At 39.5% G+C, this 27,023-nt stretch overlaps 4 protein-coding genes and 1 pseudogene across 4 annotated transcripts; 1 reads left to right on the forward strand and 4 right to left on the reverse strand.

The window, feature by feature from the left end:
* Nucleotides 1-853: 853 nt before the first annotated feature.
* Nucleotides 854-2,645, forward strand: LOC114723516 (photosystem II reaction center PSB28 protein, chloroplastic-like). The gene is made up of 2 exons (XM_028909695.1): nt 854-1,008; nt 1,889-2,645. Exons 1-2 carry the CDS (start codon nt 936-938, stop codon nt 2,353-2,355), a joined length of 540 nt encoding a protein of 179 aa, XP_028765528.1. The 5' UTR covers nt 854-935; the 3' UTR covers nt 2,356-2,645.
* Nucleotides 2,646-2,792: 147 nt separating this feature from the next.
* Nucleotides 2,793-5,679, reverse strand: LOC114723515 (subtilisin-like protease SBT1.2). The gene has a single exon (XM_028909694.1). It carries the CDS (start codon nt 5,342-5,344, stop codon nt 3,047-3,049), a length of 2,298 nt encoding a protein of 765 aa, XP_028765527.1. The 5' UTR covers nt 5,345-5,679; the 3' UTR covers nt 2,793-3,046.
* A 1,264-nt stretch (nt 5,680-6,943) lies between these two features.
* LOC114723519 (xyloglucan galactosyltransferase MUR3-like) lies at nt 6,944-10,379 on the reverse strand (annotated as a pseudogene).
* Nucleotides 10,380-13,734: 3,355 nt separating this feature from the next.
* On the reverse strand, nt 13,735-18,449 carry LOC114723521 (NADH dehydrogenase [ubiquinone] 1 alpha subcomplex subunit 9, mitochondrial-like). Its single transcript, XM_028909698.1, has 12 exons — nt 18,309-18,449; nt 18,112-18,208; nt 17,882-17,946; nt 17,573-17,658; nt 17,366-17,450; nt 17,195-17,265; nt 16,431-16,562; nt 15,605-15,720; nt 15,339-15,462; nt 15,145-15,213; nt 14,180-14,300; nt 13,735-14,073 (listed from the first exon to the last, which is right to left on the reverse strand). Exons 1-12 carry the CDS (start codon nt 18,403-18,405, stop codon nt 13,934-13,936), a joined length of 1,203 nt encoding a protein of 400 aa, XP_028765531.1. The 5' UTR covers nt 18,406-18,449; the 3' UTR covers nt 13,735-13,933.
* Nucleotides 18,450-19,319: 870 nt separating this feature from the next.
* Nucleotides 19,320-25,797, reverse strand: LOC114723517 (ABC transporter C family member 5-like). The gene is given in 13 exon segments (XM_028909696.1): nt 19,320-19,780; nt 20,065-20,304; nt 20,405-20,468; nt 20,614-20,919; nt 21,035-21,249; nt 21,529-21,823; nt 21,924-22,088; nt 22,171-22,307; nt 22,310-22,859; nt 23,048-23,134; nt 23,221-23,541; nt 23,644-24,251; nt 24,254-25,797. Coding segments are annotated over 13 exon segments (4,587 nt in total). The 5' UTR covers nt 25,740-25,797; the 3' UTR covers nt 19,320-19,667.
* Between the last annotated feature and the right edge of the window lie 1,226 nt (nt 25,798-27,023).

Genomic DNA, 27,023 nt, shown 5'->3' on the forward strand with positions numbered 1-27,023 from the left:
GATCCTTAATATAAGACCCATTTAACTAATTTGATTAGATTAAGGAAGTTAGGTAAGTTAGTTAATTATAAAAAATATGACACATTTTCCTAAAACACCATAATCATCTTTTTTAATACCTCCACTCCCTCTTTTATTTGGTTATGGTTGGGAGAGTATCTATAGGGGTAATTTAGAGAAAATTGATAAATATGAGAAATGGGTCTTATATTTAGGATCGAAACTAACTCAACAATTGAGTCCTATATTAAAGACCGGAGGAGTACTTCTTAAGGCTTACTTTTATTTCGAACTTAATTATCCTGATGCGAGCTATAGTGTGTAGATGTGTAAAACGAAACCAATTGAGCGCCTGGAATGCCATCAACCTCCGAGGCCCCCCCCCTCAACGGGTCATCTTGTTGGGTTCACTACTTCACTTGTGGTGTTTGGGCCTCTCTCCAGTCTCCATGTTCCATTTAACAGTAGCAATATTAATTAACCAGCTGAAATTGATCCAAGTGGTAAGCGGTTTGGTACCGCTTAAGTGAGGTCTCGAGTTTGAGTCTCAACGTATGCAGAAATCCCTATCGTGAGACTCACCCACCACATCTAGGTGCGCGACGCGGATCTGATCCAGATATAGTCAGAGTAAAATTCCAGTGAACTAGGTAGACAACAAAAAAGAAAAGAAAGGAAAAGTAACAATATTAATTATCTTATAATTATAATAATAGTAAATTCCAGATGCATGCAACCTGTATCCATATTTGTTGCCAGGTCAGCATGGCGAAGGTGGCCAGTCCCCGCCTGAGATGATAATTCCTTTGTCAAGCGAATGGCTGTCTTTGTTACACACCATATTTCCTTCGAGCCACAATTCTGCTTCTTTTCCACTTCTGGTTCTATAGGACGCTTTCTCTTACTCTCTCTCCAATCTCTCTCTCCTCCTCGCAATGGCAACTCTCCACTCTCTTGCATTGTCGTCTCCGCTCCCTAACTCTCTTCAGAAGTCCCGTTCTTTCTTAGGTACGACCATCCTCTTATGATATCCCCCCAGTTCTGCTATTCTCTGCGTTTTTCCTCTGTTTATTTTTTGTCCTCTCTCTCCACTTAACGCGTAGGGTTGATGAAATCAGGGTGGCCATTTTTATAGAATTTCAGTCAGTTTGTTTGGGTCGGGCAGAAGGAAGACAACAATAATGTTTCCATTTTTTATAGGAGGTTTCGACTTGTTCAAATAGATGCGCCGGCTAATGGTTGATAATTTGTTTCATCTGAAGTTTTTGTAAACTGAAGTGACCTAGGGTTGTTCCATGCTGGTAACTATTTGATAATATAAAGTTTGTAATTTCTCTGTGCACTGGTTCTGTGCGTTGGTGATTGACGACACCACTCTTTTCTGCCTTTATATTAGGACATTGAGGCGTCCTTTACTGATACTTCTGACTATATACCACCGTTTTCGGTGGAAGGAGGAAGTTGTCTGACTTAGTGACTTTATTCAAGGCCACAAGCTCAAGGGTTTCTGGCCTGTCCTTGGTTTGATAATAATTCTCTCTCTCTGTGTGGGTATAACATCTTTTTATTTTTTTTTCCCATCCAAAAAGAGTAGTTAGTGGCACCTTCATTTATCTTGGACGGGGCAGGCTTTGTGTTCCCCCCTCCTCTCTCTGATCTTGCATCCTTGTGAATTCTAATTGGAAAGAAACTAATTAATTTTTGAAGCCCTTAGTTTCAGGTGCAGTCGGGCATCTCTATATTTGATCAATTTTCTGTATCATTATCCCTTGACCTTGGCCTGAAGTGCATGTATATATCTGGCAATAGTAGCAGATAAGCAGAGTAATAAATATTTTCCCACTATCTGGTATTTTTGGTGTACCTGACGGTCTCTTTGTTTCCGCAGTCTCATCTTTGGCTGTTCATCGAAGTACACATTCCTCATTCAATGGCCAGTCTTTATCCCTGCCTCGTCTGAGGCTGCCTTCGGTAGCACTAAATCCTCCAACACGCGGACCCATTATTATGATGGTCAAACCAACCATACAGTTCATCCAAGGAACAGACGAGCTAACGGTGCCAGATGTAAGGCTCACTAAATCGAGAGATGGAACAAATGGCATGGCTATCTTCAGGTTTGATCAGCCCTCAGTTTTCGATTCTTCTGGTGAAGTTGGTGACATCACAGGCTTCTATATGATTGATGAGGAAGGTGTACTTCAATCGGTTGATGTGAGTGCCAAATTTATCAATGGGAAGCCTTCGGGAATTGAAGCCAAGTATGTAATGCGATCTCCACGGGAGTGGGATAGATTCATGAGATTCATGGAGCGGTACTCCAATGCTAATGGTTTGCAATTCATTAAAAAATGAGTCATTGTGCTAACTCTTCTCTTTTCCCCACTCTTCTTTTTCCATTTGTCATGAAGTTGGCTTTTGTATTATAGTAGAATAATGGATTCATGTGCATGTAAATCTATTCACATACACATATCCTTCTGAGTTCATCTGAATTGCAAAAATTTTGCTCTTTCTGCTGTTGTCTAGATCTTACCAGACTCTTTCTTGGAACTGAGTTCATATAGCTCTTGGTTATATGACTTCCTATAGTATGTTTATCTTGCTTTGAAGTTAGGCGAGCAATACCATGGAGCATTACATTATTGCCAGCATGTGTCAACCTGCTTTATCATTAATATTACTTCTTGATAGCTTATTCATGGATGTCTCAGTTTATGTACCTTCTGTAATTGTGTACTGCCTTACTTCACAATCCCAAATTCTGTTTCTCTTAAGGCTTTGGTGCGGGAAACTTTATATCTATTAAATAACACATACTCGGTTTTGAAAAGACAAGTACTTAATAGAATTTTTTTTAATACAGCTAGGTCTGACCAATTATTTAGCAGAGTACTATATTAATGGTCTGCCTATCAAGAAACCACCTCGAAACTTCGCCAACGACTTTGCGAGAGATAAAGTGTTTGAAGCAATAATACTGGGAAAGCAAGGTCTACGACAAACTGAATTGCCATATTCTATAGCTTTCTTGTCCCCTCTGCTATTAAACCTTCCAAGTTACTGCAATGGGGCTTCTGACCCTGTAGGAGCCATTCTGAGAATGAACCCATGTTAAGTGTCCTTCTGCAGATGTCATCGAATCAGCTCCTTTCACCTTCCTTGATATAAACCACACCCTGTAATTCAACCTTTGATATATACGGTCGAATACCAGGCGCCTGGGTTTTACTATCACTTTCACTCCTTGAGGTGCCATAACCTCCAATGAGTAGGTGGAGTTAGGACTTCCCACGTTAGTTAGTCTCCTGCTGAACTTCTTCATACTCATTCCGTCCTTAAAGATCACAGAAAATGATGGATAGTTAAGGCTGAAGCCTTTGTTCGCCCGCAAGATATCATGGCAACTCACTTTTCTGTGAGTTATGCTGAAAATTTCTGATGACGTATATCCAAGTGTGCAAAGATGAGTGACATAATCATCTGGTCCGATATCATAAACGAGACCTGGGTTTATAGCTCTCTCTGGATTCACATGGCCTGCTCCCATGGCAAACACACTTGCTGGTTTATCTCCATCAAGTATGGGGCTTCCTGCCCGGTCGGTTACTTCAGCTGTTGTCATTATCGCAGACTTGATAGCTGCTGGGCTCCATGTTGGGTGTGCTGAGCGGATGAGAGCAGTGATTCCACTGACATGAGGACAAGACATTGAAGTACCTGACATGACGGAGAAGTTTACTCTTCTAGAATCTTCCGGAAGGGCTGTGGGACCCAGGTTTTGAGGCCAAGCAGCAATGATATTGACACCTGGAGCAATTATATCTGGTTTGAGGATTGAAGGGTTAGTAAAACTTGGTCCTCTGGCTGAAAATCTTGCCACCGCTGGAGCCCTGGACCTTCCTATAACAGTTCCTTCAAATTCAAGCCGAGCAAGGGGCCTCTCTGTGGAGTTTATATAAGCTTTTAAGCGAATAGATTCATCAAAGCCTATCAACGTTGCAGGAAGGACATGAACATCAACCGAATCCTCTTCCAAGTTTATCGCTGTGTTTGCCAAAATCATGGCAGCACCACCTGCTTCCTTCACAACTTGACCTTTTTCTGCTCTCCCATTGATGCCTCTATCACACACCACCATTTTACCCCTAACTTTGTCCCTTGGAAGAGACCCTGCGAGGCAAAATTGACTCATCCTATCCCCATCAGTCAGATAAACTAGCTCGAGTTCTTTGCCTGTGCTCATAAGTCGGTTTGCTGGATAAATGGATTCTCCATAGAGAATTCGCCCATTTCCCATGCGAACTGTAGCTGGGAATTTTCTATCCAGTGTGCTGGCACCAACAGTGGCAATCCATGGGGCTTCATTGGCAACAGACATTGCCATCGGGCCATTGTTTCCAGCTGCACAGACAACCGCAATCCCATGTTCCATCGCTCGAAAGCTTCCAATGGCGATATTATCATTGTATAGAGGTACCGGGAAGCCACCTAGAGACAAGGAGAGAACGTCCACGCCATCTCTAATGGCTGCATCCATAGCAGCTAGGATATCAGAATTATAGCAGCCATTGAACCAGCACACTTTGTATACTGCAATGTGAGCCTGAGGAGCCATTCCTCTAGCCACACCAGAAGCATAACCAAGGACATTAGCCGTAGGCACTGATGCTCCAGCAGCAGTAGATGAAGTGTGAGTGCCATGGCCAGTTGAATCTCTCGGCGAGAGATACTCTGCAATTCTTGAAGGTGAAGCTGCAAGATGACCTTTGGTGAAGTACCTTGCTCCAACGAGTTTTCGGTTGCAATGGGAAGAGTTAAAGGCCTGACCGTTCTGGCATATGCCCTTCCATTTCTTGGGAATTGGAGGCATTCCGTGATCATTGAAGCTTGGACTCTCTGGCCACACTCCTGTATCAAGCACCCCAATTATGGTTCCACGGCCAAAACTTGACCGATACCAAGCGTCTTCTCCCCTGGGGTTCAGTCCTAAGAACTTGTAAGAGTAGGTGGTTTGAATCTGGATCTTGTCGTCCGGTCTAATGGAGATAACATCAGGGAGGCTTTGCAAGTGCTCCACTTCAGACTCTGTCAACTGAACTGCAAAACCGTCCATGGCGGAACGGTATGAGTAAAGGAGGCGACAAGAAGGGTCGTTGTCATCAGACAAAATGGTCTGCTGTAAAAAGGAAAGATGCCATTGGAGCTTGGAGGTGAAGAGAGAGCTGGTTGTGCCATGCGGGTCTAGCTGAACTATGTAAGTTGCTAAAGAATCTGCATGGATGGTGCGAATGAAGTGGAACAGAAGAGTGAGAAAGAAAAAGTGAACTTTTTGGGATTCCATGACTGGTAGTACGAGAATTGTATGTGGGGTGCATGATTTGGTGGGAAGGTAGGAGGGGGTATTTGAAGGCGTAAGGGGAGAGAATTGAAAACAGGAGAGCGAGGGAACATGAAGCTCGTGAAGTACAAGAGCTCTTCATCACGAGGATCCTTTGTGAAGGGAGCGAGAGAAACAGAAAGAAACGAGACGGGAGAATGATTTCGGAATCGAGGAGCCTGCTGTGACCATCACGAGATGTTTAGGTTAGCTTTAATAGAAGCTTAAGTAGCCGTTAGTTTCAAATTCTCTCAGTTCACTTTGGCATGTAGATATTAGGATTTGCTATGCTTAGCTTCCTTTTACCCCCTGCCAAGGCACCATAAATCTATCGTGCGAATTTGCATTTAATGCGTCCTCTGTTCAATTCGGGATCAAAGGCTCCATCTTCCGCTGGGGTCGCGTGTTTTATAATGTGAAACGACGTTATTTGTATCTTTATCATTAATTTTCAAGTCAGAATTCAATGATCAAGACATGAAGAATGACACATAAATTTAATCCTTTTAATATCCATAAAACTTGAATTAACTGGGATATAGAACAGTTTATGCAGTTGCACAATCCAAATCACTTCACAAATCATGAATTCCATGGCCATCCTCTAGTGCTGCTTGCTCGAAAATCGCATAGATTTTTTCAGAGAATTATTCAACTAGACCAAAAATGGCAACCAGCTCAATTGGAAAATATGAAGGAATTTTCATCAAGATTAAAGGGGTCGATGATGAAGAGTTCAGCAATTCACCGCTAAAGAATACTCGCGATATAATCTATTTATTTTGTTTTATATGCTTTATTTTGCGTACCTCAAATATTTTCAAACTTCTAAAATATTTTAAAATCTGCTCACTCAGATCATATATAATTTAAATTGAGATAAAATGCAAATTTATTCTGAAAGTTTTTATTTAAAATTGTCAGACACCTAATTCTTTTTCATATTATTTTAGAAATTTAAAAACTGTCATAATTTTGCCTCCTACTATTAAAGATAGCAGCGTTCAATATTAATATTTTAATGATTAATGTTAGTGTTTTTTAATCTTTGCAGGTATTTCAATTACATGCATAAAAATTAAATTTTATTTATAAGATTTAATATTTACTTCTTTGTGTTTCTTTTATAATTAATATAATTTTATATATAGACCTCTTTTGTCAAATTAACCGGGTACAAAGGAATCCAATGATCTACAAGTGAAGATCTTTTTTTTTGGGAAAAATTCGGAGAAAATTCTCAGTTAAAAGTTTTATTAGTGAAAATGACCTAATAAATTTCTATATTTTGTATTAATATGTTGCGAATTTGTGTACAAAATTTTGATACTCTAATGTAAGTTTCTCTCACCACTAAAATTTTAAATGGGGACCTTTTCCAATTTTCTTTTTCCCCCCAATGTTAGTAATCTTGATCAAGTATGCAATTAAGAAATTATTTAGAATAACTTATAAACAATTTTTTAATAATAATTTATTAAATATGAAGTAGGTATATTAAAAAAATTTTGTTTTAGAACCTGAAACATATATATAGATATATATAAGTAATGCCAAGTACTATCACAATAAATATACTAACTGACTTGCTCACTGCATGGGCACCGATTACAGAATTCTTAACAATCCTCCCACTCCAAGAATTACTACAGTTTCTTGATCTAGTCTTGTCATTCAAAAAGAAAAGAAAGGGCTCCAACTGAGATGAGATCAGAACAGCGTGCAGAAACTCGGTGGCATGGGGCTTCTCGCATCTGAGTCTGATCAACGGGGTGTGTGCCGACACTATTGCACCGACAAGGAGAACCACCGTATCCAAAGAGTAAGCGTACTTGGCACCCCAATAATGAGCAAACATTTGCAGGTACTTCTAAAAACTGCAAGCAAAATAAATCAACCTGCCGGATTACTGGAAACTCACCTGGTCATATCCATAAAGACAAACGGAGGCAGCGCAGGTAAGGGGCAAGGATTAGGGCACCCCCCAAATAGTACGAATAGTAACACTGCCATTTTCCCAGAACCACCATGTAAACAGTGCCATTAAGGACAAGTGTCCACTGTCCGCCTTGTCATTAAAGTTTACCTGTCATTTCTCCAAGGCCATCCTCAGCAACCTCAGATTAAATGTACGCAACAGTAAAGCCTTGAAGAATAGGTTTGATTAGCTAATAACAAAATTTAACGCACCCGTTTCTTTATCCAAAGCAAGTTGTCAGACAGGCAGAAACAACAACTGTGGAACCAATGAAACAGATGATTGTTTCTGCTTTTATAATTATAACCCGCTAGCTACAAAATCCCACAGGTCTGTAGACCAAAATGATGCTACCCCTTTTAGCTATGGAAACAACTGGAAAGTGGAAACGAACATAAGAAAAAGGCATTGTTTCTCTCGATATTTATCAAAAGAGGCTCTCAGCTTGGATTGGCAATCGCACAAGAAAGCCCCTCCTCGCTCTAAAGGGGACATGTCCTCGCAGCACTCATGTACCAGCGAAATGACGAATTATTCAAGTAGACAATTGCTGAAATTCCCATACCTTTAAAGTAGTCAGTGAAAGAAAATGTTGGTGCAATCAGCTCAGGTTTACAAACAGTCATGAACTCAATCTTCGTTTTTATTTCCTATGTAAATCAACTTAACAAAGAATAACATATCAAATAAATCATTAAACTGGCAAAATACTTTCGTTGGAACCCCCCTAAGGAGAATGCAGATGCAGAAATTGGGAAAAACCTATATAACAAAAATTTTATGAAGTGGAAAATATCTCTCCAGGGTTTACAAGCCCGTCATCAGCAGTAAGCATAGCAAGATCTCAACAGCAGTTTGTACCGACAATTCTTTCTTGATTCAGGGAAAGCATTTCTCTGAGTTTCAATTAAACAACATTTCAGAACCCCGCATATGCATTTCACCTTTCTTTTCATGATTGACCTCTTTGCTCACTCTTGTAAGAATTTTTTGCAGCTTCTGCAGACGAATCATTGGAATCTCCACTACCATCCTTCGGTTTTGAGAAGAAAGGATCCCATTCATGAGGTCCTACCTCGCGCTGTCCCTCTCCTAACAGTGCATACTTCCAACTATTCTCCTCTATGAAGTTTTCATCTATACGATCTTCAATGATATCCTTTCTCAAATTTGAAACCTTGTCAATAATTGCCTGTACAGAAACATCAAAGGCATCTTCAAGAGTTTCCAGTTTAGAGCGAGGATCAGCATATACTAGTCTTGGAATTAGACTAATGACTTCCTCTCTCATGATTTTTACTTGCTCAGGTGATATCTCGTTAAGCCTATCCTCTATGCTTACATTCCTCTTACGAATATCGTCCTCTGGAATGAATACAGAATACTTGGTATAATTCTTAGGAAGATGCCAGGTATATTGCGTATATGCGGAACCTGGATGGAAGAAGACAGGTATACAACCAGCCAACATTGAATCGAAAGCAGATCTCCGAGTGTATGAATCGCCCTGAGGTTGCAGGCAGAAAAGTGAGCTCTGAAACATCTTCATTATACTGCTTGGAGAGTGACATTTGCTTTCACCAAAATCGCATTCCAGCAGCTTACAAACTTGTGATCGCTTGCATTGATCAATTATCTGCCCCCTGATTGACTTAGGGTTACCAGGACGTGGAGCTCCAGCAAACGAGAAGAGCCACTTCCTCTCCAATTGCCTCATTCTATCCTGCCAAATGAACACATCAGCATCTTTTGCAGGGTGAAAGTATGTTGGATATGGAATACCGAAATCGTTGGCATTCCAGGGACTAGATTCAACCACAAGCATGGACATGTTCTTAGCCGCTGGCAAGAACAGAAGTTTACTGCCCCAGTCAGATTCTTCATCACTAAGTCTCCGGAAATCCCAAGTTATCCGTCCTGCAACAAGGAAATGATCTCTGCCATTCATTATGCCCCACTCTGGCCTCTTCATAAGCCAATCAACAAGATCAAGCGAAGCTGCATCCCTCACTGAAATATTGTAGCCCCATAGATACCGGGCAATATCAAACCCAGCGTAGAAGGGAACAAAAATTGCTGCGGCAATTGAGGAGTCTTTTGTCAAGCATTCATACTGCTTCATCCGATTGTTGAATATAACATCCACAGCAAACTGATTTGTAGCATACCACCCAGTATCTGAGAACACCCCTTCAACATTCTCGAGTGGTGGACCAAGCCCAGCATTAGTGGTGAACTTACACATGTTAGTCCATAAACTCAAACTCCTGCACTCCTTCAACATGTCCTCATTAAACCTGGAAGGAAGGTCATGCACATAAATATACCTCCCTCCACAGGGATCACTCTTGTTTTCAGCAGTCTTCATTGCTCTCATAAAGGGGTAATTCTTTTCAGGGCTCTGAACCTGAGGAGCATCATCATTTTTGGGGGACTAGGAGCATCATGGATTCCAATCTTTCTCGGAGGAGCTTGCACAAGACGGGCATCGGTTACGTGGAACGGGGTGGATTCATGGTTAATAGGACCGGGTTGTAATTTAGTGGACTGATCAACATTGCCACCTCGCAGCACCACAAAATGAAAGTACAATAGCAGAAACCACAAAAAACCGGACAAGGATGCCAAACAGCAAAGCCGAGAATTGTTGTTCTTTGCCGTTCCTTTCTCCATGGGCTCAGGGAGAACACTCGCCGGAGGGCGGCGTCTCATTTCATATCAATTCCGATCAAAATCCCAAATCCCGAGTCACCCTACAGCAACTACATAACTGAAACACCAGGACAAAAAGACTGTTTTAAAATTAAGAGCATAGAAACCACAGGAATCACAATGGCCGAGGCTGTTACGTCTAGTTCCAATAAATGGATCTCATTTTGGAGCAATATAACAGGATTTGACAATGAAATCGACAAATGAGTAGGAGTGACCAAAGATAGTTCGGAAGAAGGAGAGGAGGGAGCAGTTACGAACGAAGAGAGATTTAGCAACAGAGAAAGATCTAGAGCCTCAAGGCGACGATTTTGCAGAGAGGGGGCGAGCAACAAATCGAGAAGGCATACGCGGGGAAGAAATGAGTAAATAAATGAGCGCGTGCGAGAGAGGGAGACTAGAGAGCATGGGGAAGCGTAGGAGCTAGCAACGTGCGCGGGGGGTTGCATCGTGTCGGTGGCTGAGGCGTGAGTGATACGCGCCGAGATGGGGTAACGTGTCGGGCCCAGTAGATTGAAGCTGTCTCCCCGGATGCATGAATCGACAAGCCCGATGAAGGAATGGGCAAATTGGACCACGCGGAAGCCGATGATTGGACTCAGATCTGAAGAGTCACAATGTTGACTCGTATTATATGTTTTCGTAATGCTGGAAAAATTACGAGTACAAGTTAATTTTATTTCAGAATATTTTATAAATAATTTTTAATCACGATTTATAAAATATGAGAAAAGCATATTAAAAATTTTATCTTGACTTATATGAAACATGTTTATAAGTATTTTTGAAGGCAATCTCAACAGGTCTTATTCAGTATTTTCTAGTAAATTGTTTTAGAAAATTAAAATTATATTACCTCTTTAATCATCATAAGTGGAAGTATTGCCCTGATGTGCCCTATGCATTGAAATGATGTGTAAATGCGTGTCCAAACTCCAGAGTCCTTTTTGGGGAAAAATAATTAGGATTATGAAATTAAATCATTAATTTAAAAAACTTTCTTCATATATTATAATGGTCAGAAGAAAAAAAGAGCAAGAAACAGGGTTAGGGAGTAAAATGAGCGAGGCACGTGATGTGAGGGTGGTCAAAAAAGGGCGGCATGTGGTGAGAGAGCGGTGAGCAGAAGACAACTGGCGCGAGGGATCTAGGAGCCGCTGGCACTCGCACCCCGTCCGTCTCGAAAGTCACACACTCCTTTCAGAAAGTGGCAGCACGTCCCTTAATTTGCGCCTTAACCTCCACTAGTCAAATTTCCCTCCCTCCCTCTCAATTCTACGGATCCGGATCCTCTCAGAGGCCATTTTCTCAGCGTCCCTCAGAATCTTTAAATCTTATCCATCCAATTCATCTAAGAGTTCACAAAAAGCCACATCACGAAGCTTCTGTAATCGCGTCTGGGCCATCACGTCCTGTTTGCCAAATCCATTTCACGGCCGATGGCAAGCTCCGTCGGTGACCTAAACAGGGATTTCCGACGCAGATGGGAAGCTCCGTCATTACCTAATCTACCTTACGCCTCTTCCTCTATATCTCCGCCCTTCTTCTCTATCCCTCTCTTCCTCATTCTTTGACTGTTGAGTGCTTATAGTCAAGCAATCTCCATAGAATTCTTGTGAGGTGCCATCTCGGTGTTGCTGCTGCTAAACTTGAACAGGGGGATCAAAGCAAAGGGAAGCTCAAACAAAAGTATCAACTGCAAAACCATTTTTGTTATTGTGAGTGGGCTTTGGGTTTTTTCTTTTAAGAAAATGGAAAAATAAAAAAGTATCCATATTGAAAAAATTGGCTGAATGCTTTCTAAGTATATGAACGAGATTCGGTGTCTTTAGAGAGAGAATTTTTCCAACCTCTGGACAGGAGTTTGTCATTGGTTTTCTGCTTCATCTAGTGCAAAGTTTATCCTAAATTCATCTTCGTCTTTTGTTATGATCAATCTCTTCGTTCTGCTTTAGTAATTTATTTCTCTAGTGCTCATTGATTGGACTTCTAGTTTCATCCGGTTCTGTTTTCTTTTCTGTTCAAACTAAAATCCATTCCTATAATAGAGATTTTTTTTTTGACATTGGCTATTGAAGAGAAATCAAAGGTTATCATGTTTTATGGATAAAAGAAACAGTTTTTATCTGAATGTGTTTGCATTTGAGGCTCTGTTCGACTCTTAGCCACAGTTTGCCGGAGGTCGACGCTCTCTTCGCATTTGATGCGTTCTGAACATGCTGTGAAGATCCTGAAAATGGACGCCTGAGATTTATTTGAAATAAATGGTTCAGATGCATATTATAATAGTCTAATGATGTGGCAAACCATGAGCCATATGATTATCTTAACGGACAGGATTTAAAGATTCTGAGGGACGCTGAGAAAGTGGCCGCTGAGAGGATCCGGATCCCAATTCTACACCGCATAAATCTCTTCTTTTTTCTTCATTGGCATTTCAATATTGACTGCAAAGAGTAAGCCCGCCTATTGTAGATATCATTGAACTCCGTGATTTATAAAATACGCATAAGTATGGGTAAAAAAATTTGTCTCAACTTATATTATAAAATATGTTTATAAGCCATTGTCTCCCTCCGAATTAAATTACTAGTTATTTAAAGTAGCGGTGGTTTAAGAGTCTTATTTCTTGTTAAGTTGCTCTCTCCGAATCAAGTTGCTAGTTATTATGTTGCTCTCTCCAAATTAAATTGGAAATTTGAAAATTCGAATCTCTTATTAGTACTTGCTGAGTAATGATAGTTCTTATTTCTTAACCCTAACCAAAAAAGAAGCAAAAAATTAGACCAAAAATTAAATCAATTAAAGTAGTGATTCAAGAGTCAATGAGTCGAACAAGGATTAACTTGATATCAAACCGGTCATATTAAAATAATATAATTTAATTGAAAATAAAAAATGTTATAACATTAATAATCACTAATAACAAAATCTAAGGAAAATGTAATAATAACGTATTGAGAATTTTGATTTTTATGATTTATCGATATCAAAACCATCATTAAAATTTATTCAAATCTATAAGAACTAAGATATTAAGAACTCAGAGAAAAAATAAAACCAATAATAACATAATCATCTAAATTTATTTATCACCAGTTATCACTAGTTTATCCCCATTTGATCACTTAAGCTCATGCCTGGTTTAACAACTAAACCAAACCGGACGACAAACGGTTGAACTAGCTGTTTCTGTCCCCCCCCCCCCTCCTTTTTTCCTGCTCAACACTTGCACCAAACTCACCGTGGAGTTGTCTCCTGTGCGCATTTAAGCTTGGAGGGAAGCCATAAAGGAACACTGTCTTGCGGTTGGGGATCAGTGAGCAACATTTGCCAGAATGAGGGCAACCCTTTAATTTGGACCACATACGCTATGGCCATAATTCTACTCACCTAACGCAAAGTCGTGCTTTCTAATTATTCCTTAAGTTGACTCAGACAATTTAAAAGAAAAAAAGGGACCAAAGTCAAAGCAGTTACTAGTTCACGTCCAACACTAACATGTTTTCGAAATCCTTCCGCACTATAGCACCTTGGTTTTCAGGCTAAATAAATATCCAATTGACCATAGAACGCTAATTCCAGGCTCTCTCATCGTTAACTCGAGACCAGGGAACACCGGATTGGGCTAGATCTAGAATGTTAAGAAAATTATGACTTCAGCTTCACTCGAAGGTACCTATTAAATGCTAGTTCTGGGGTCAACAAGTATCAGACTTATTTTCATTCTTAAACATGGTCAAGCATCATACATTATGAATGAAATTTACAAAAATTGAGCCTCTAGGAGCCATTTAGACTCGGAATGAAAAAGCGAATAACAAACTGAAAAATGATTCAGAACCGAACGTCCAAGAGTTGTCTCATGGATACGAATCTGGCGAGACTCTTTCACTGACTGTAGTACCAAATTGTGGGCCTCCTTCACGGTATGAGAAAAGATACTCAATCGGGTACCCTCTCAGCTTTCGAGGGGCAATTCCAAGATCATAGAAAGTCAAAGCTGCAAATTTAATTGTAGAAAAATAAAAGATGTGAGAAAAAAAATTGTGTACTAAGTCTGAGAATCAAGAAAACAAAAAACACACGAAAAAAATGACAGAAATTACCACTCTCCGAAACAACATTATCGGTAGTTGAAGCAAGGATCTGATCCAGATTGAATATGTTAGGATTGGGTAGCGGAAAGGGCACCTTCTTTAGAAACATTTCTCGTGGTGTTGCCAATGCCTGAAATCATCATATCCCACATAACGTAAACTCCACGTAACTAAAGTGAAACCATACATTGTTGTCGTCATTAGCAAACCAACTCCAGCATTATCTTCCATCAGCATGTATGGTGACTTTCATATACGAAGTTTAAAATACAAAGTCCATTGGTAGCTAACAGGAAAGTGACAACTATCAGTCACCTAGGTACAACCATAAATATACAACAGATTAACACAACTTGCAACGACTACCGACTTCTATAACTTTTATGTCTGGGAAATTAAGCAAATTTTGCTCATCAGACAATTTCACAGTAAGAAGTTATTTGAAAACTACTGCATTTTTTTGGGCAAGAGATTCCCACTAACACAATCAAACATTGGATGAAAGCAAAACTGAAAGAAAACATTCAGTAGCCACAGAAGTTTACAGATGTGAGACAATTAGAATTACAATCCATTCTGTTTCCAAACATTTTAGTCAAATAAATTAAACATATATTACCTTCGGTCCTTAATATAAGAGTTAGTTGACCAATTTGAGTAGATTAAGAAAACTAGTTAAGTTAGTTATTTGTAATAAATAAGTGTTGTTTTTCCTAAAATATCCTTGTTAATCAAGTATATTGGCTAGAACTATCATCATTGCAAGGACTACTTTAGAAAAAAATGAATAAATATGAAAGAAAAAGTAGATTAAAGTCTTATGTTTAGGACTTAAAAAAAAAAAAAAAACTCTTATATTAAGGACCAGATACATGTAATTGGAACTGAAACCACACAAAATTATAAAGATTCAATGCTGGAATCCCAATAGTACGTGCACACAAGACTAAGTAACCAAAAAATTATCAACACACCTTTGCAATAGGGAAAGGAACTTTCACATATCGAGGCCGTTCCCGGATTGTATCATACATAAGCTCAGCCTGTATTCACATAAGTAGTCTGCATTAATTTACCAATTTTTCTTACTTCTTTTACCCCAATAGTACAATATTTGTTTAAAAAAGATATCATGTCACTAATCAACAAATAGCGATGAAAGAATCACCAATTCATGGACTGTAAAGATCTCAGGACCACCCAGTTCATAAATCTTCCCCATGCTAGTCCCATCATCCTTCAAGGCTGCAATAACTGCTGCGGCGACATCAACAACATATACAGGTTGTATTCTGCAATAATATTGTCACGATCCAGAAAGATATCAAGAAACAAGTATTTCAATGCCAAAGTGAAGAGCAACACACATCACAGTTCCATTCCATAAAAAAGTGTTGAAGTTTACAGTAGTGGCTCAACAGATAAACTACATACTTAGTGGTCCCGTCCCCTATCAATGGAAGAAAGTTATACTTCTTTGCAAACTGAGCCCATCGATTCAAAATCCGATCCTCTGTACCAATAATACCCGCTGGTTTCATGATAGTGGCCTGTAGATGTACATGTTATGAATTCCAATGATAATGCTCTTACAACCTACCAAGCACAAAATTATGAATTACCCCTAGGTGTGACTGGTTGAGCGCAAAATCACCACAAATATTTTAGACATTGTCAGTGAAAATGAATTTTACTTTGTACATGAAAGAGACAATTTTTTCCTTGTTCTCACACGTCCACGCATCTCAGTACTGTCGCAGCAACTATGGCGTCAGATACACTAACATGGGAAAATATGCGTGCCTAAGCTTTATAGTTAATTAGCAATCAGATATTCAGTTCATCAGATTTAAACAGGAGAATATGTATTGTCTAAAGAAACGCTGATAAGTAGCAGCATTTAATAATATAAAACTATCCGTAACCCCAAAAAAATATTCAGGAGATGCTAATGCTTCAGATATAAAGAAAATCATGCTGGTCAAGTCCAAACCCAAAATAAATTCCAAAACCTCACAAAAAAATGGACAACCCACTTTTTAGCATTTATTCATTGAACAAATCATAGGTAATGATGCGCTGGACTGCTAAAAGCAATGCATTGGCTGATATTTCACTTTCATCTCTGCTGTTCAGAGAAATTCTTTTTAGATGAAAACAACCAGGTTTCAATCTGTTCATCTTCAAATTTTCAAATGCAACATAGAAATAAAGACACTACAAGTGCTGCCTTCTAACTCAGTGGATGAATAAAGTGTACCTCAGGTAATTCCTTTAAAATAGCTTCCTCTGCAGCAGCTTTGGCTCTCAGCATCCTGGATGGAGAGGAAGGGGATGCCCCTAGGCAAGAAACATGAATAAATCGCATGATACCACCATGTTCTTTGGAAATCTGCATCATTTCACATTATTTATCATCATGACATATAATTTCAAATATACTTTAAAAAAAGGATTATGTTAAGCAACTAAAACGTTACAGTCAGCACACATCCAATCAAACCAAGCCTTCCAGGGCTCTAAACTAGCCTAATACGTGTTTAAAACTTTGCAATAATTAAAAAACCTCACGATTGTTGTAAGCCTCAAAATCAGAGCTTGAGTACACTTTAAACTAGCCACTATGAATTGCAAGAGACTCATGAATAGGATTAAACTTCTGCATATTAATGTTTAACGTTCAAGGCTTCAAGCATGTTCCAGTTTTTCAAGCTCAGATAACAAATCAACCACAGATCCTAGAATAAGAACTTAATTTTCTAGGGAAACATCATGGTAAACTGCACATTTTGGCTTTATTTTGCTTTTGCTTCTCACAAGGTCAATATTCAATTACATCCCAGAAGTTTACAGCAGACATTTTTATTGAGGCCATGGACATTCAATAGTATCCCTTAGCTCATTAAGAATTATGAAGAGTACTCGTTGATGCAAATATGCGTCATGGATTTGCACCTGTGAGCATGCCATGAGAGAAAAAGTGAGTCAATGATAAACTCTGAGGCTGAGTGTAAATAAACGTACCACTGCAAGTTGCTCAGCCATGTAATGGTTCACTTCCTCAAAGCTGAAGTTTCTCGTCTCATACTCCCTTCCTGCCAGCGGGCATAATCAGCCAGGAAGTGTACGGCGAAAAGTCAATTTCCAATACTATGACACATTCAATCAAGGTGCAGAAGTACATGAGACGCATACCAATAAGATTGATGACGACATTGGCCTTTGCCATCACAGCTTTTATTGAATCTTCATCTCTTGGGTTGTATTTCATGGGCACAATCTGTGCATATCAATCACATGAGAATTAGCACAAACAACTCATGGAAATCAAGCTTGCACAAACAATCCCATCCAAATAAAAAAAAAATGGAGATAAGTGTTGAAAATATTATCCCAAACTACCTGTCCTAAGTCACCCATCAGTTTCAGATGACGGTGAGAATCTTCGGAACCCCGAAATGGAACTAGCACTTGAGATCCCATTTTAGCTAGAAGAGGAGAATGGTATTGCAAAAAGTAAATGAAGCAATACAATGCAGTTAGATAAATAGAACTTCCTCAACATAACAGAATTGATATTAAAATACCTTCTTAATTAAAAGTAGACAAATTTAATCGAACAGGAATTACTGTAAACAGATATTTTGTGCTATATTCTGGTAATTTTTTTCCTGAAACAATGAAACATTGCAAAATATTGTACAAGCTTACCCAGTTGTTGGACAACATAACGACCTAAAAAGCCAGTTGCCCCAAATACTGTCGCTATAACGCCACTGCAAAACAGAATTTCTTTCAAGCGTCACTTTGACTGTCCAACTATCAGCTGTATAAGCTAATAACACTTCTTTAACAATGCCATCTGACCCCTATACTTCAAATGGGAAAGGCAAACCGGTTAAAAAAATGCCTTATAAGATAAATGTATGAATCAGCGTCACCTGACAGATGATCTTCCACCCGTGCCCTTGCGAACAAGATGACCGACACCCTTGGTTGCAAGGGTAGATGCATAACGCTCGCGATCCGCTCCATAGTCTGCAACATCAATTACCAGAAGAGAAAGAGGAAACTAAGCACATTATTCATCAAAATACACACAAATTAAGACGGAAAATGGAGAAAAATAGAACATCACAGTGATCGGAAATTGGATAGGTGCACTTCAGCAACGATATGGAAGTTGAGGGCTTCAGCGATTGGTGCCCTAAGCGCCTGGTAATGGCCTGCATCATACCGTGCTCCAGTCACAGACAGAGGGAAAGGAAGGCACCACGACAACTAGGAATGAAAACGAAGATTTGCGAGGGTGAACGCGACAGTTTTTGGATCTGGATCCTGGAAACTTCGGCTCCAATTTATTGGGCCAATGTCTCTGAGCAAGCCTCTATTCTACTAGGGGACTAAAAGTGCTAATTGGGCAAATCACCCATCTCAACCACTGCTGACATATCTATTTAGGCCTTTTGGGCTCATCATAAATGAGTTTTTGGGCTTTGCCAACTCATTATAAATGAGCTTTGCTTTATGAAAGAACAATTTTTGCCGCATTACCGAATGAGTTTGGTGAAATAATACTTAAACGGGTGATTGAAAAGATTCAATTTTTTCAGTTTTCAATTATTTGAGTTCATATCTTGTGACTAATATATCAAATATTTGCGCCAGACGCATAATAACAGTATATAGGGGAGGCTCTGAAGCTTCTTCTTAATTAACCAACCCAAATACGATATTTAATATAAAAGTTAGTTTAATATTTAATTTGGTCTTAAGTATAATATCTTGATTCATTTTATCTTTTATATTTATCTATTTTTTAAAATAGTCTTTATAGTAATTATGCATGTTAAAAATTTTATCAAATAATAATTCTAGCTAATACACATGATTAGTGAAAGTATTTTAGAAAAGATAACACTCATTTATCACAGATAATCAACTTAAATAATTTTCTTAATCTATTCAAATCAGTCAATTAGCTCTCATATTAAAAACTGGAAGTAGTATATCTTTTTGCTGTGTTCAGACTTCTCCCCCCCCCCCCAAGAGAGGATATAACAAAATATCATTTCTAGTTAATTCTGAGTCCAAGAAAGCGAGGAATACGTTATTGTTCAATTCTACCACCGTCCAGCTTAAAGGGGAAAAAAAAAATCTACCACGTTCTTCACTTCCAACAAAATGGGACAAATGTATACTTTGCTACAAGGCATGCTGCTATACATACCTGCATTTCCTCAAAACTTGCTAAAGGGGATGAATTAACTAACAACAACATCAAATTATAAACAAATTTCCTCCCACTGGATTGGAAATGCTTGATGCTTGAAGCAGCGACCACCTCTATTTTTACCATTTTTCCAGTTCTTCGAATGCATCAGAGGTGGCCACGGAGGCAACACTTATGGGCCCAACTTTTGAACCGTCTTTGTGTTAATGCCAGCCCCACCTCTATAACTTAGAAAGCTTTAAAGGATCCCGTATGACCCTTAATTCAAAAATCTGGAATGCCACTTGAGCGTGATGAGTATTCGGCCACCAGCTTCAGAAACATGGACGACTTATCCTCTAAAAGTCGAGATGGGGTATCAAACTCTGCAATCCTACCTGCAAAAATATTAACTAGTTCACTTCAAGAGCACAGTCTAGCAAAACAAACACGGAATCATACTCTATCATCAAAAACAAAGAACCATATCTATGAGCTAATTTGGACGAAAGGTGACAAACAAACATACGCTCTCTATTTTTTTTTTTTCTTAAAAAAAAAATTTGAATCTGTACTACGTGAAATATAAGAAAGCAGAATCTGCAGGTGTATTTTGAGAAAGAAGACGAAGAAGACGAAGAAGAAGAAGAAGGACTAAGGAGAAAGATGCAACTTCACATACCATCACTAAGTACCAGAACTAGATCGCTGTCAACAACAGTGGGAATACGGTGTGCAATAGTACAGACAGTGTAGTCTTTGAATTCTGTCCGTATAATCTTCTGGATGAGATTATCAGTGGCAGTATCAACTGATGCAGTTGCTTCATCAAGAAAAAGTATCTTTGCCTGCCTTAGTAAAGCTCGGCCTAGAGAAACTAGTTGCCGCTGTCCTACGCTCCAATTATCTCCATTTTCTAACACTGCAAATTACACAATGAATCTTAAAGTCACTTTTCCTAAAGAGTGGGGTTAGGGGCAGAAGTCTTAAAGTTACTTTTTACTCCAAACATAGTCCTTTACCTGGTGTATCAAGCTTTTGCTCCTTTTGACGGATAATTTCTCCTAGTTGAGACTTATCTAGCGCCTGTGAAAATATTACAATCAATGATCAATAAAAAGAAAGCATACGTAGATATCATACATTGTTCACATTCACACACACGGACTTTTCTATGGATTACACTAATTGTGTGTAAATTGGATAATGGAGATACGCAAGCAATGCTAACCTCCCAAATCTCATTATCTGAGTGCTCTTCAAGAGGATCAAGATTGCCTCGGATGGTACCTTCAAATAGAGTCGGATCCTGTGGGATGATGCTGAGACGGCTACGAAGGTCATGAAGGCCAATATCTGAAATATTAATGTTGTCTATGAAGATACTCCCACCTGCAGGTTCAATTAATCGAAATAATGCCTGAATCAAAGTGGATTTGCCACTTCCAGTCCGTCCAACTATTCCAATTTTCTTTCCACCAGGAAATGTGCAAGATACTCCTTGAAGCACCAAAGGCATATTCTCCTTGTAACGAACCTTTAATTGGGACAACGCAAGCAATAGGACAAAAAGCGAAATGATCAAATTCCAATTCAAAGGAACAAGAATAAGCATGAGCATCTTAGTGACGTGAAACTAATCAGAGTTATACCTTTAAATCAACAATTTCAATTTTCCCATTCTCAGGCCATGTGGATGGAGGACGAAATTCTTCAACAGTCGTTGGTGCTTCACTAGGAATTTGGCTGTATTGGTATATTCTTTCAATGGATATTATTTTATTTTCAAGTTTGCAAAAGCTAAGTATCCACCGTGATAATCGTGCGTTTAAATTCAGTCCATATGTCACAGCAAGTCCAGCCATGCCTATATAGAAAAGAAATAATGATTGACAAGGTTATATTTAAATTTTTCACATTTCATCCTGCATCTTTATCTCGAGCAATATTCACAATCAAATGAGTACTTTCCTCTTTGAAGGAGTTTAAATGCAAGATCAACCATGGATAAGATCACGCAGAACTCTAGTCAAGTTGAAAGCAACTTACTTGAGTACAAGCTTAGAGCTTTTTAACTTGTCTCTCCATGAGTAGAATGAAAAATAATAATAAAAGACATTTCAAGTTAATGAGATCCAATACTCACTGGGGTCAATAGTTCCACGTGGAAAGCTCACTACTAATATCATGCAGAGAGCAAACACAAAGGTTGACAATAATTCCATGCGCAAGCAGAGCCACTCAATAGCTGCAATACTGCAGAAGAAAGGACGTGCAAAACAATCTAGAAGATAGAGGTTCCTCTTCATGAACCTTTTTCCTTGTCCAAAACTTCTGATGGTGGTCGCTCCACCGATTGATTCACCAAAAAGATTTATAATTGGAGATTTCTGGATGCTTACAATACGAACCAGTTCCCTTGAGGAAGCCATATAGTATTTCTGCACTAGAACAAGTTAAACGCAGGAATGATTCCTTAATTCACAAAAATGGAGTGGCAAGCAAAGAAAGAGGGGATGTAAATGCTATATTTCTCCTTACCTGCATCCACAAACAAGAAACAGCCATAGGGACAATTAGAAGCAAAATTTGCCAGGTGACTTTTGTCATCACACCAACAATACCAATAAGCTGGATTGTCGTTGAAGCAAATCCACCCAGTCTGAAAGGAATGTCAAGGTCCACAACACTTTGATCAATTGATACCTGGAGGGGTAAAGATGACCCATATTATATAGGGCACTACATACATGGAGAGATAAATTAGAAGGAAAAAAAAAAAACTTACACGATTCAAAATCCTTCCAGCTGGAGTAGAGTCAAAGAAAGACATTGGTGAACGGAAAATACTTCTAAGCATATTCAAAAAAAGCTTTTGTGAAGCTGCTAGACCGAATGTTGCTACTAGAACAGCCCTAATAAAATAAACCAAGAGCTTCCAAAAGCAAGGGCCATGTAAACAAGCAGAAGAATCATAGGAGTTGTTTTGGGTTGCTCTCCTGCGGTCTGAGGATTTGCCCAAGCCATCCACCAATTGCTGGCAATTTGAAGGAACTGAAATAGTGCTTGAGCAATGATTATGAGTGGAATCAATAGGCCTTTGTATGCTGCAGCCATGTACGAAAAGTACACCTTCATGCTAATTCTACCTCTTACCCTCTCCTCTTCCTGAACAAGTTGTTTATCTTCTGCGCATTTTGCTTTCTTCTTCACCTTAATTGCTTTCTCTTCAGAAGCTGATGAACCCTCTTTCACTTCCTTTGCCAAACTGTCAACATCTGATGGAACCAATTTTTTATTAGTCATAACAGATGCATCCGAGGACAAATTTTCATCTGACTCTTCTGAGAATTGATTAGGAATATCCATAGCCTCTATTGCTTCATGGTGAGCTGACACTAGAGTTTCAAAATCTGTTCCTGCTTGTAAAAGATCATCATATTTTCCTGCTTGTATGATGCGGCCTTCTTTCAGAACCTTCAAAGATGGAGCATAAATGTTAAAAGGATCATACCTTCAAATTTTTTTAAATCTTAGATGCAGAGCACATGTGACTCTCAAGGGTCAAAAGGTTGAAAAGTTGCAATATAATTGTAAATTTAACTTCTATGAAATTTGAAACTGGAATAAAAGGACAATTTCAAGACAAGCCCACGCAGGCATACCAGGATCATATCAGCAGCAGGAAGAAACTCAACTTGGTGGGTCACAAAAATGACTGTCTTATCTGCTAGTGCTGTCAATATGTATTCCTGCATGTCCATTTCATTGATTAAACCATATCCAATATATTTCTTTCTAAACAGAAAAACTGATTGTAAGCAAGGAAAAGACTAACCCTAAACAATTCTGACCCAGTATGGGCATCAACTGCACTAAAGGGATCATCAAGGAGATATATGTCAGAATCTTGGTAGAGTGCTCGTGCAAGCTGCACCCTCTGCTTCTGGCCACCACTTAGGTTTATACCTCTATCACCAATGATGGTGTGGTCACCATGTGAGAAGAGTTCCAGATCCTTTTTTAGTGAACAAGCATGAAGAACATTCTTGTATTTTACTTTGTCCATCGGGCTTCCAAAGAGGATATTTTCTTTTATATTTCCTGACTGTATCCATGCTGATTGGGATACATACGCAGAAGAGCCAAAGACTCTTACCTGCAAAAGGAGCCTCTTTACTATCATAGGTGAGGAGGATGGATTCAAACATCACTAGACATAAGAAAAGTAGAATGAAAAAGCCTAAGTTCATCAACATACATCACCGGAAATCTTAGGTATCTCTCCAAGAATGCAAGAAAGAAAACTTGATTTCCCAGAACCAACCACACCACAAACAGCCACTCGCATCCCTCTTTTCACTTTAATATGTATCCCTGACAGAGTAGGTCTAGATGAAGAAGGATCCCAACAAAAGACTCCATCATTAATCTCTACGGCAATGTTAGAAGGGCCTCGTGGCAAGTTAACAGTTGCACCTTCCTGCAATTCTTCCTCTTGCAGGAAACCAACGATGCGATCAAGAGAGACTTTTGTCTGAGCCATTGTCGATACTAAATCAGGAAAATTTCTTAGAGGTTCTTGGAGGATCCTGAAAGTAGCCAAAGCAGAAAGAACACTACCTGCAGTCAGCTTACCACCCATCAATATGGAAGTGCCGAAAGTGACAGCAGACACAAATATAGGGGAGCTCCAGAAGAAGAAAGTAATGAAAGCCTGGGCATAGAGGGCACTCCGAAGCCACTTGAACTCTACTTCACGCATCTCCTCTAATTTTATTCGATATCTGTCCTCCCAAGCCTCGAGCTTGAGAATTCTCATATTCCTGAGACACTCAGATGTTTTCCGCATTCTCTCATCCTTAGCTCCATTAATTTGTCTTGATAAGCTTCTTGTATCCTAGCCACTGGAATGGTGACAACAATGGAAATGATTGTAGCAATCAATGCGGCAAAAGCAGCAACCCCAACATTCTTATACAAAATTGCCAGGGCGAGAATAATTTGCAGAGGAAGCATCCACATGTCATGAAGATACCAAGAGTAGTCCCCAACCCTCTGAACATCTATAGCCATGTAGTTAACAATCTCCCCGCTTGTGTGACTTTGCTTGGCCAAGCTTGAGAGCCTGAGTCCCTTTTGATATACCATTGCTGTTAGAGCTGACCTAATATGCATACCCAAGATGTCCACCCCGAAATACCACTGCCGAGTTGTCAAGGTCTCCAAAAGTTTTGCTGCAAAGAATGTCCCAACCAGGATATACCCTTCATGAGGAAAACTGTGTTTACCACTCAAGTAATTGACAAAGTAACTTATCATGTATGGACCTACATATGAGACTAAAGTATTCGCACCAGCGAATATGGCATTGGAAGCTGCCTCCTTCCAGAATGACTTGACGAGAGTCCAAGCTAGTGAAGGCCGCTTATAAGGGTTTTCGCTCTTCAGCCTCTCCCAGTTAGCATTTAAAACCTTGTAGTTGGTCTTGGCTCGATCCTTCGGTGCAAGAAGGGGAATGTCCTTAAGTTCAAGTGGTCTCTTTGCTCCCACGGAAAGAAGTGAGTTTAGCCAAGAAAGAGTAGCCAAGCTAAAAGGCCCTGCATCACTATAAGGTGTAACCTTGAGGCACTCTGGCCCTTCATCAGGAAGCAATGGCTTTTCAAGCTCACTGTTAGTGCTTACTTTTACACCAGTAACACCCCTGATCGCAACAATACACAAGAAGGCAAGAGCTGGAGTGACAGCAAAATTTGCCACAACATGAGAGCAAAGGTGCTTTGAACCTTCCATCCAAAATTCTCTCCAATCAACATATGCGGTGCACAAACAAATTACAAAGGACAAAAACCACCAAACCCTCAACAAAAGTGGAAACTTCACAGACACCTTGAATCTGCAATGCAAAGCCGACAAGCTTAACATGAACCAAGCTAACGCCTGGGAAACTGGCATAGAAAGAAGAGATAAGTCGACAATTTTCCCATGTGCTGCTCCTCTAATTAAAGCGGCCCCATCAAATCCTAACACCAAAATGTACACGAAGAGAACATAGAAACAGCAGAACACTGTGAATTTGAACCCCCTACTGATTCGAACGTCATGCATGTCCCCATCAATACAATGAGGAGCCGGGCTTGCACAGCCGGTCGTGTTGTTCTTACGAATTCGATTTCGACAGGCACACGCCAATATCCGTGTGGCAGTGACAATAAACAGAGACACAAGAAAAAGAGTCAAATTTAAGCATATCGCTGCAAGCTCCAATACGGGCAATCCTCGTATCAAAAGGGTAATTAGCAATCCTGGAGGTGATGGAGAAGCCGAAATATTATTGATCCATTGAGTGATAGACATTATTGAATATGATATATTGGTGAAGAAACTCAGTAAGAAGAATGAGTTCGTATGAAGCTATATAAGAGAGATGCAAGCGGAAGAAGAGGAGCATTCCACCACCTCGAAGATGAGGAGAAGCAAATGTGCAGTTGGAGACAGCTTCTGCGGAATCATTGCACATGAAAACAAACATATGTTACCAACACAGAATAAAACAAGTAGAAAGAGATAGATAATGGCTCGAACTTCCCTCTCATAAGAGTATGTGCTAAATTATTACACAAGAATTGGAAGTGACAAAAGCAGCACTAGAAATTAAAATAAATGCAGGAAATAAAGAAAGCTAACGAAACAAAATACGAAAAACCGACCCGTCTTACGTATCTGAAATCGCGATTTTGGAGTTGGCGCAGACAGCCCAGGGTGGCCTGTATAAAGATGCAGTAGCTCAATGAGCTTTATCACCACTTACACAACCAAAGTTGAGAAAGAAAGAGGGAGAAAGGAACAATGCCACTGGGTAATGAATCATCCCACACTAAGAACTACAAAGTTGGTGATGAGTAAGCTAGCCTCTAGTCTATATATAGACGTAGAGAATAGAGATATAGTGGTAGCCTAATCAGCTTAATCTCTTTCTTTCTTCATACTCTTTAATAAATATCCGAGTGGTGTTGTTAACAATCGACAGTTCCGTGCGAGAACCAAAAACTTGGCAGTGACAAAGGCCAAAGAATAGACGCAACTGGAATTAGGCTCAGGTGATGTTCTTTGTTATTTAGCGCCTATATATACGTATCATTATGCTTGATTTGCCGTAATTTAATAGTCCCCAGGTGAGCTGGAAAGAGTATTAAAATCAGAACAAAAAAGAGAACTTTAACTCCTCATCTATGGTAGGAGTGTAATGGTTCAAGAGCAGAGCCAGAGGGATATTAATATAATGGCCGGCAGGATTCAAGTGAGAGAGTGATGGACTGAATAGTAAGGACGATGATGATTTGAGCCGCGCCAAGTGCCGACATGTTTGTCAAAAGAGTGGCGCTGAAAACCACTTGAATTGAATTCTTCCTCCCAACGCCTAATTGTCACAGTGAGAACCTAAAACCACCCCATCCCAAGTTGTCAAGAAGTGGAGACAAAAGGAGAGGCTTGCATGTGTTTTGAATTGTGACGTAGCACATTGAGAAAGCCATTTTCATATTATTTGGTATATGAGTATGACTCCATTAACGCGGATGCCACAGCTAATCCACTCATCAATCACTTGTACACACGAAATATATATGTGTGTGTGTGTGT

The sequence above is a fragment of the Neltuma alba genome, unplaced genomic scaffold, assembly GCF_004799145.2.
Source record: "Neltuma alba isolate B1F8T4 unplaced genomic scaffold, ASM479914v2 tig00012144_pilon, whole genome shotgun sequence".
In the NCBI taxonomy this organism is placed as follows: domain Eukaryota; kingdom Viridiplantae; phylum Streptophyta; class Magnoliopsida; order Fabales; family Fabaceae; genus Neltuma; species Neltuma alba.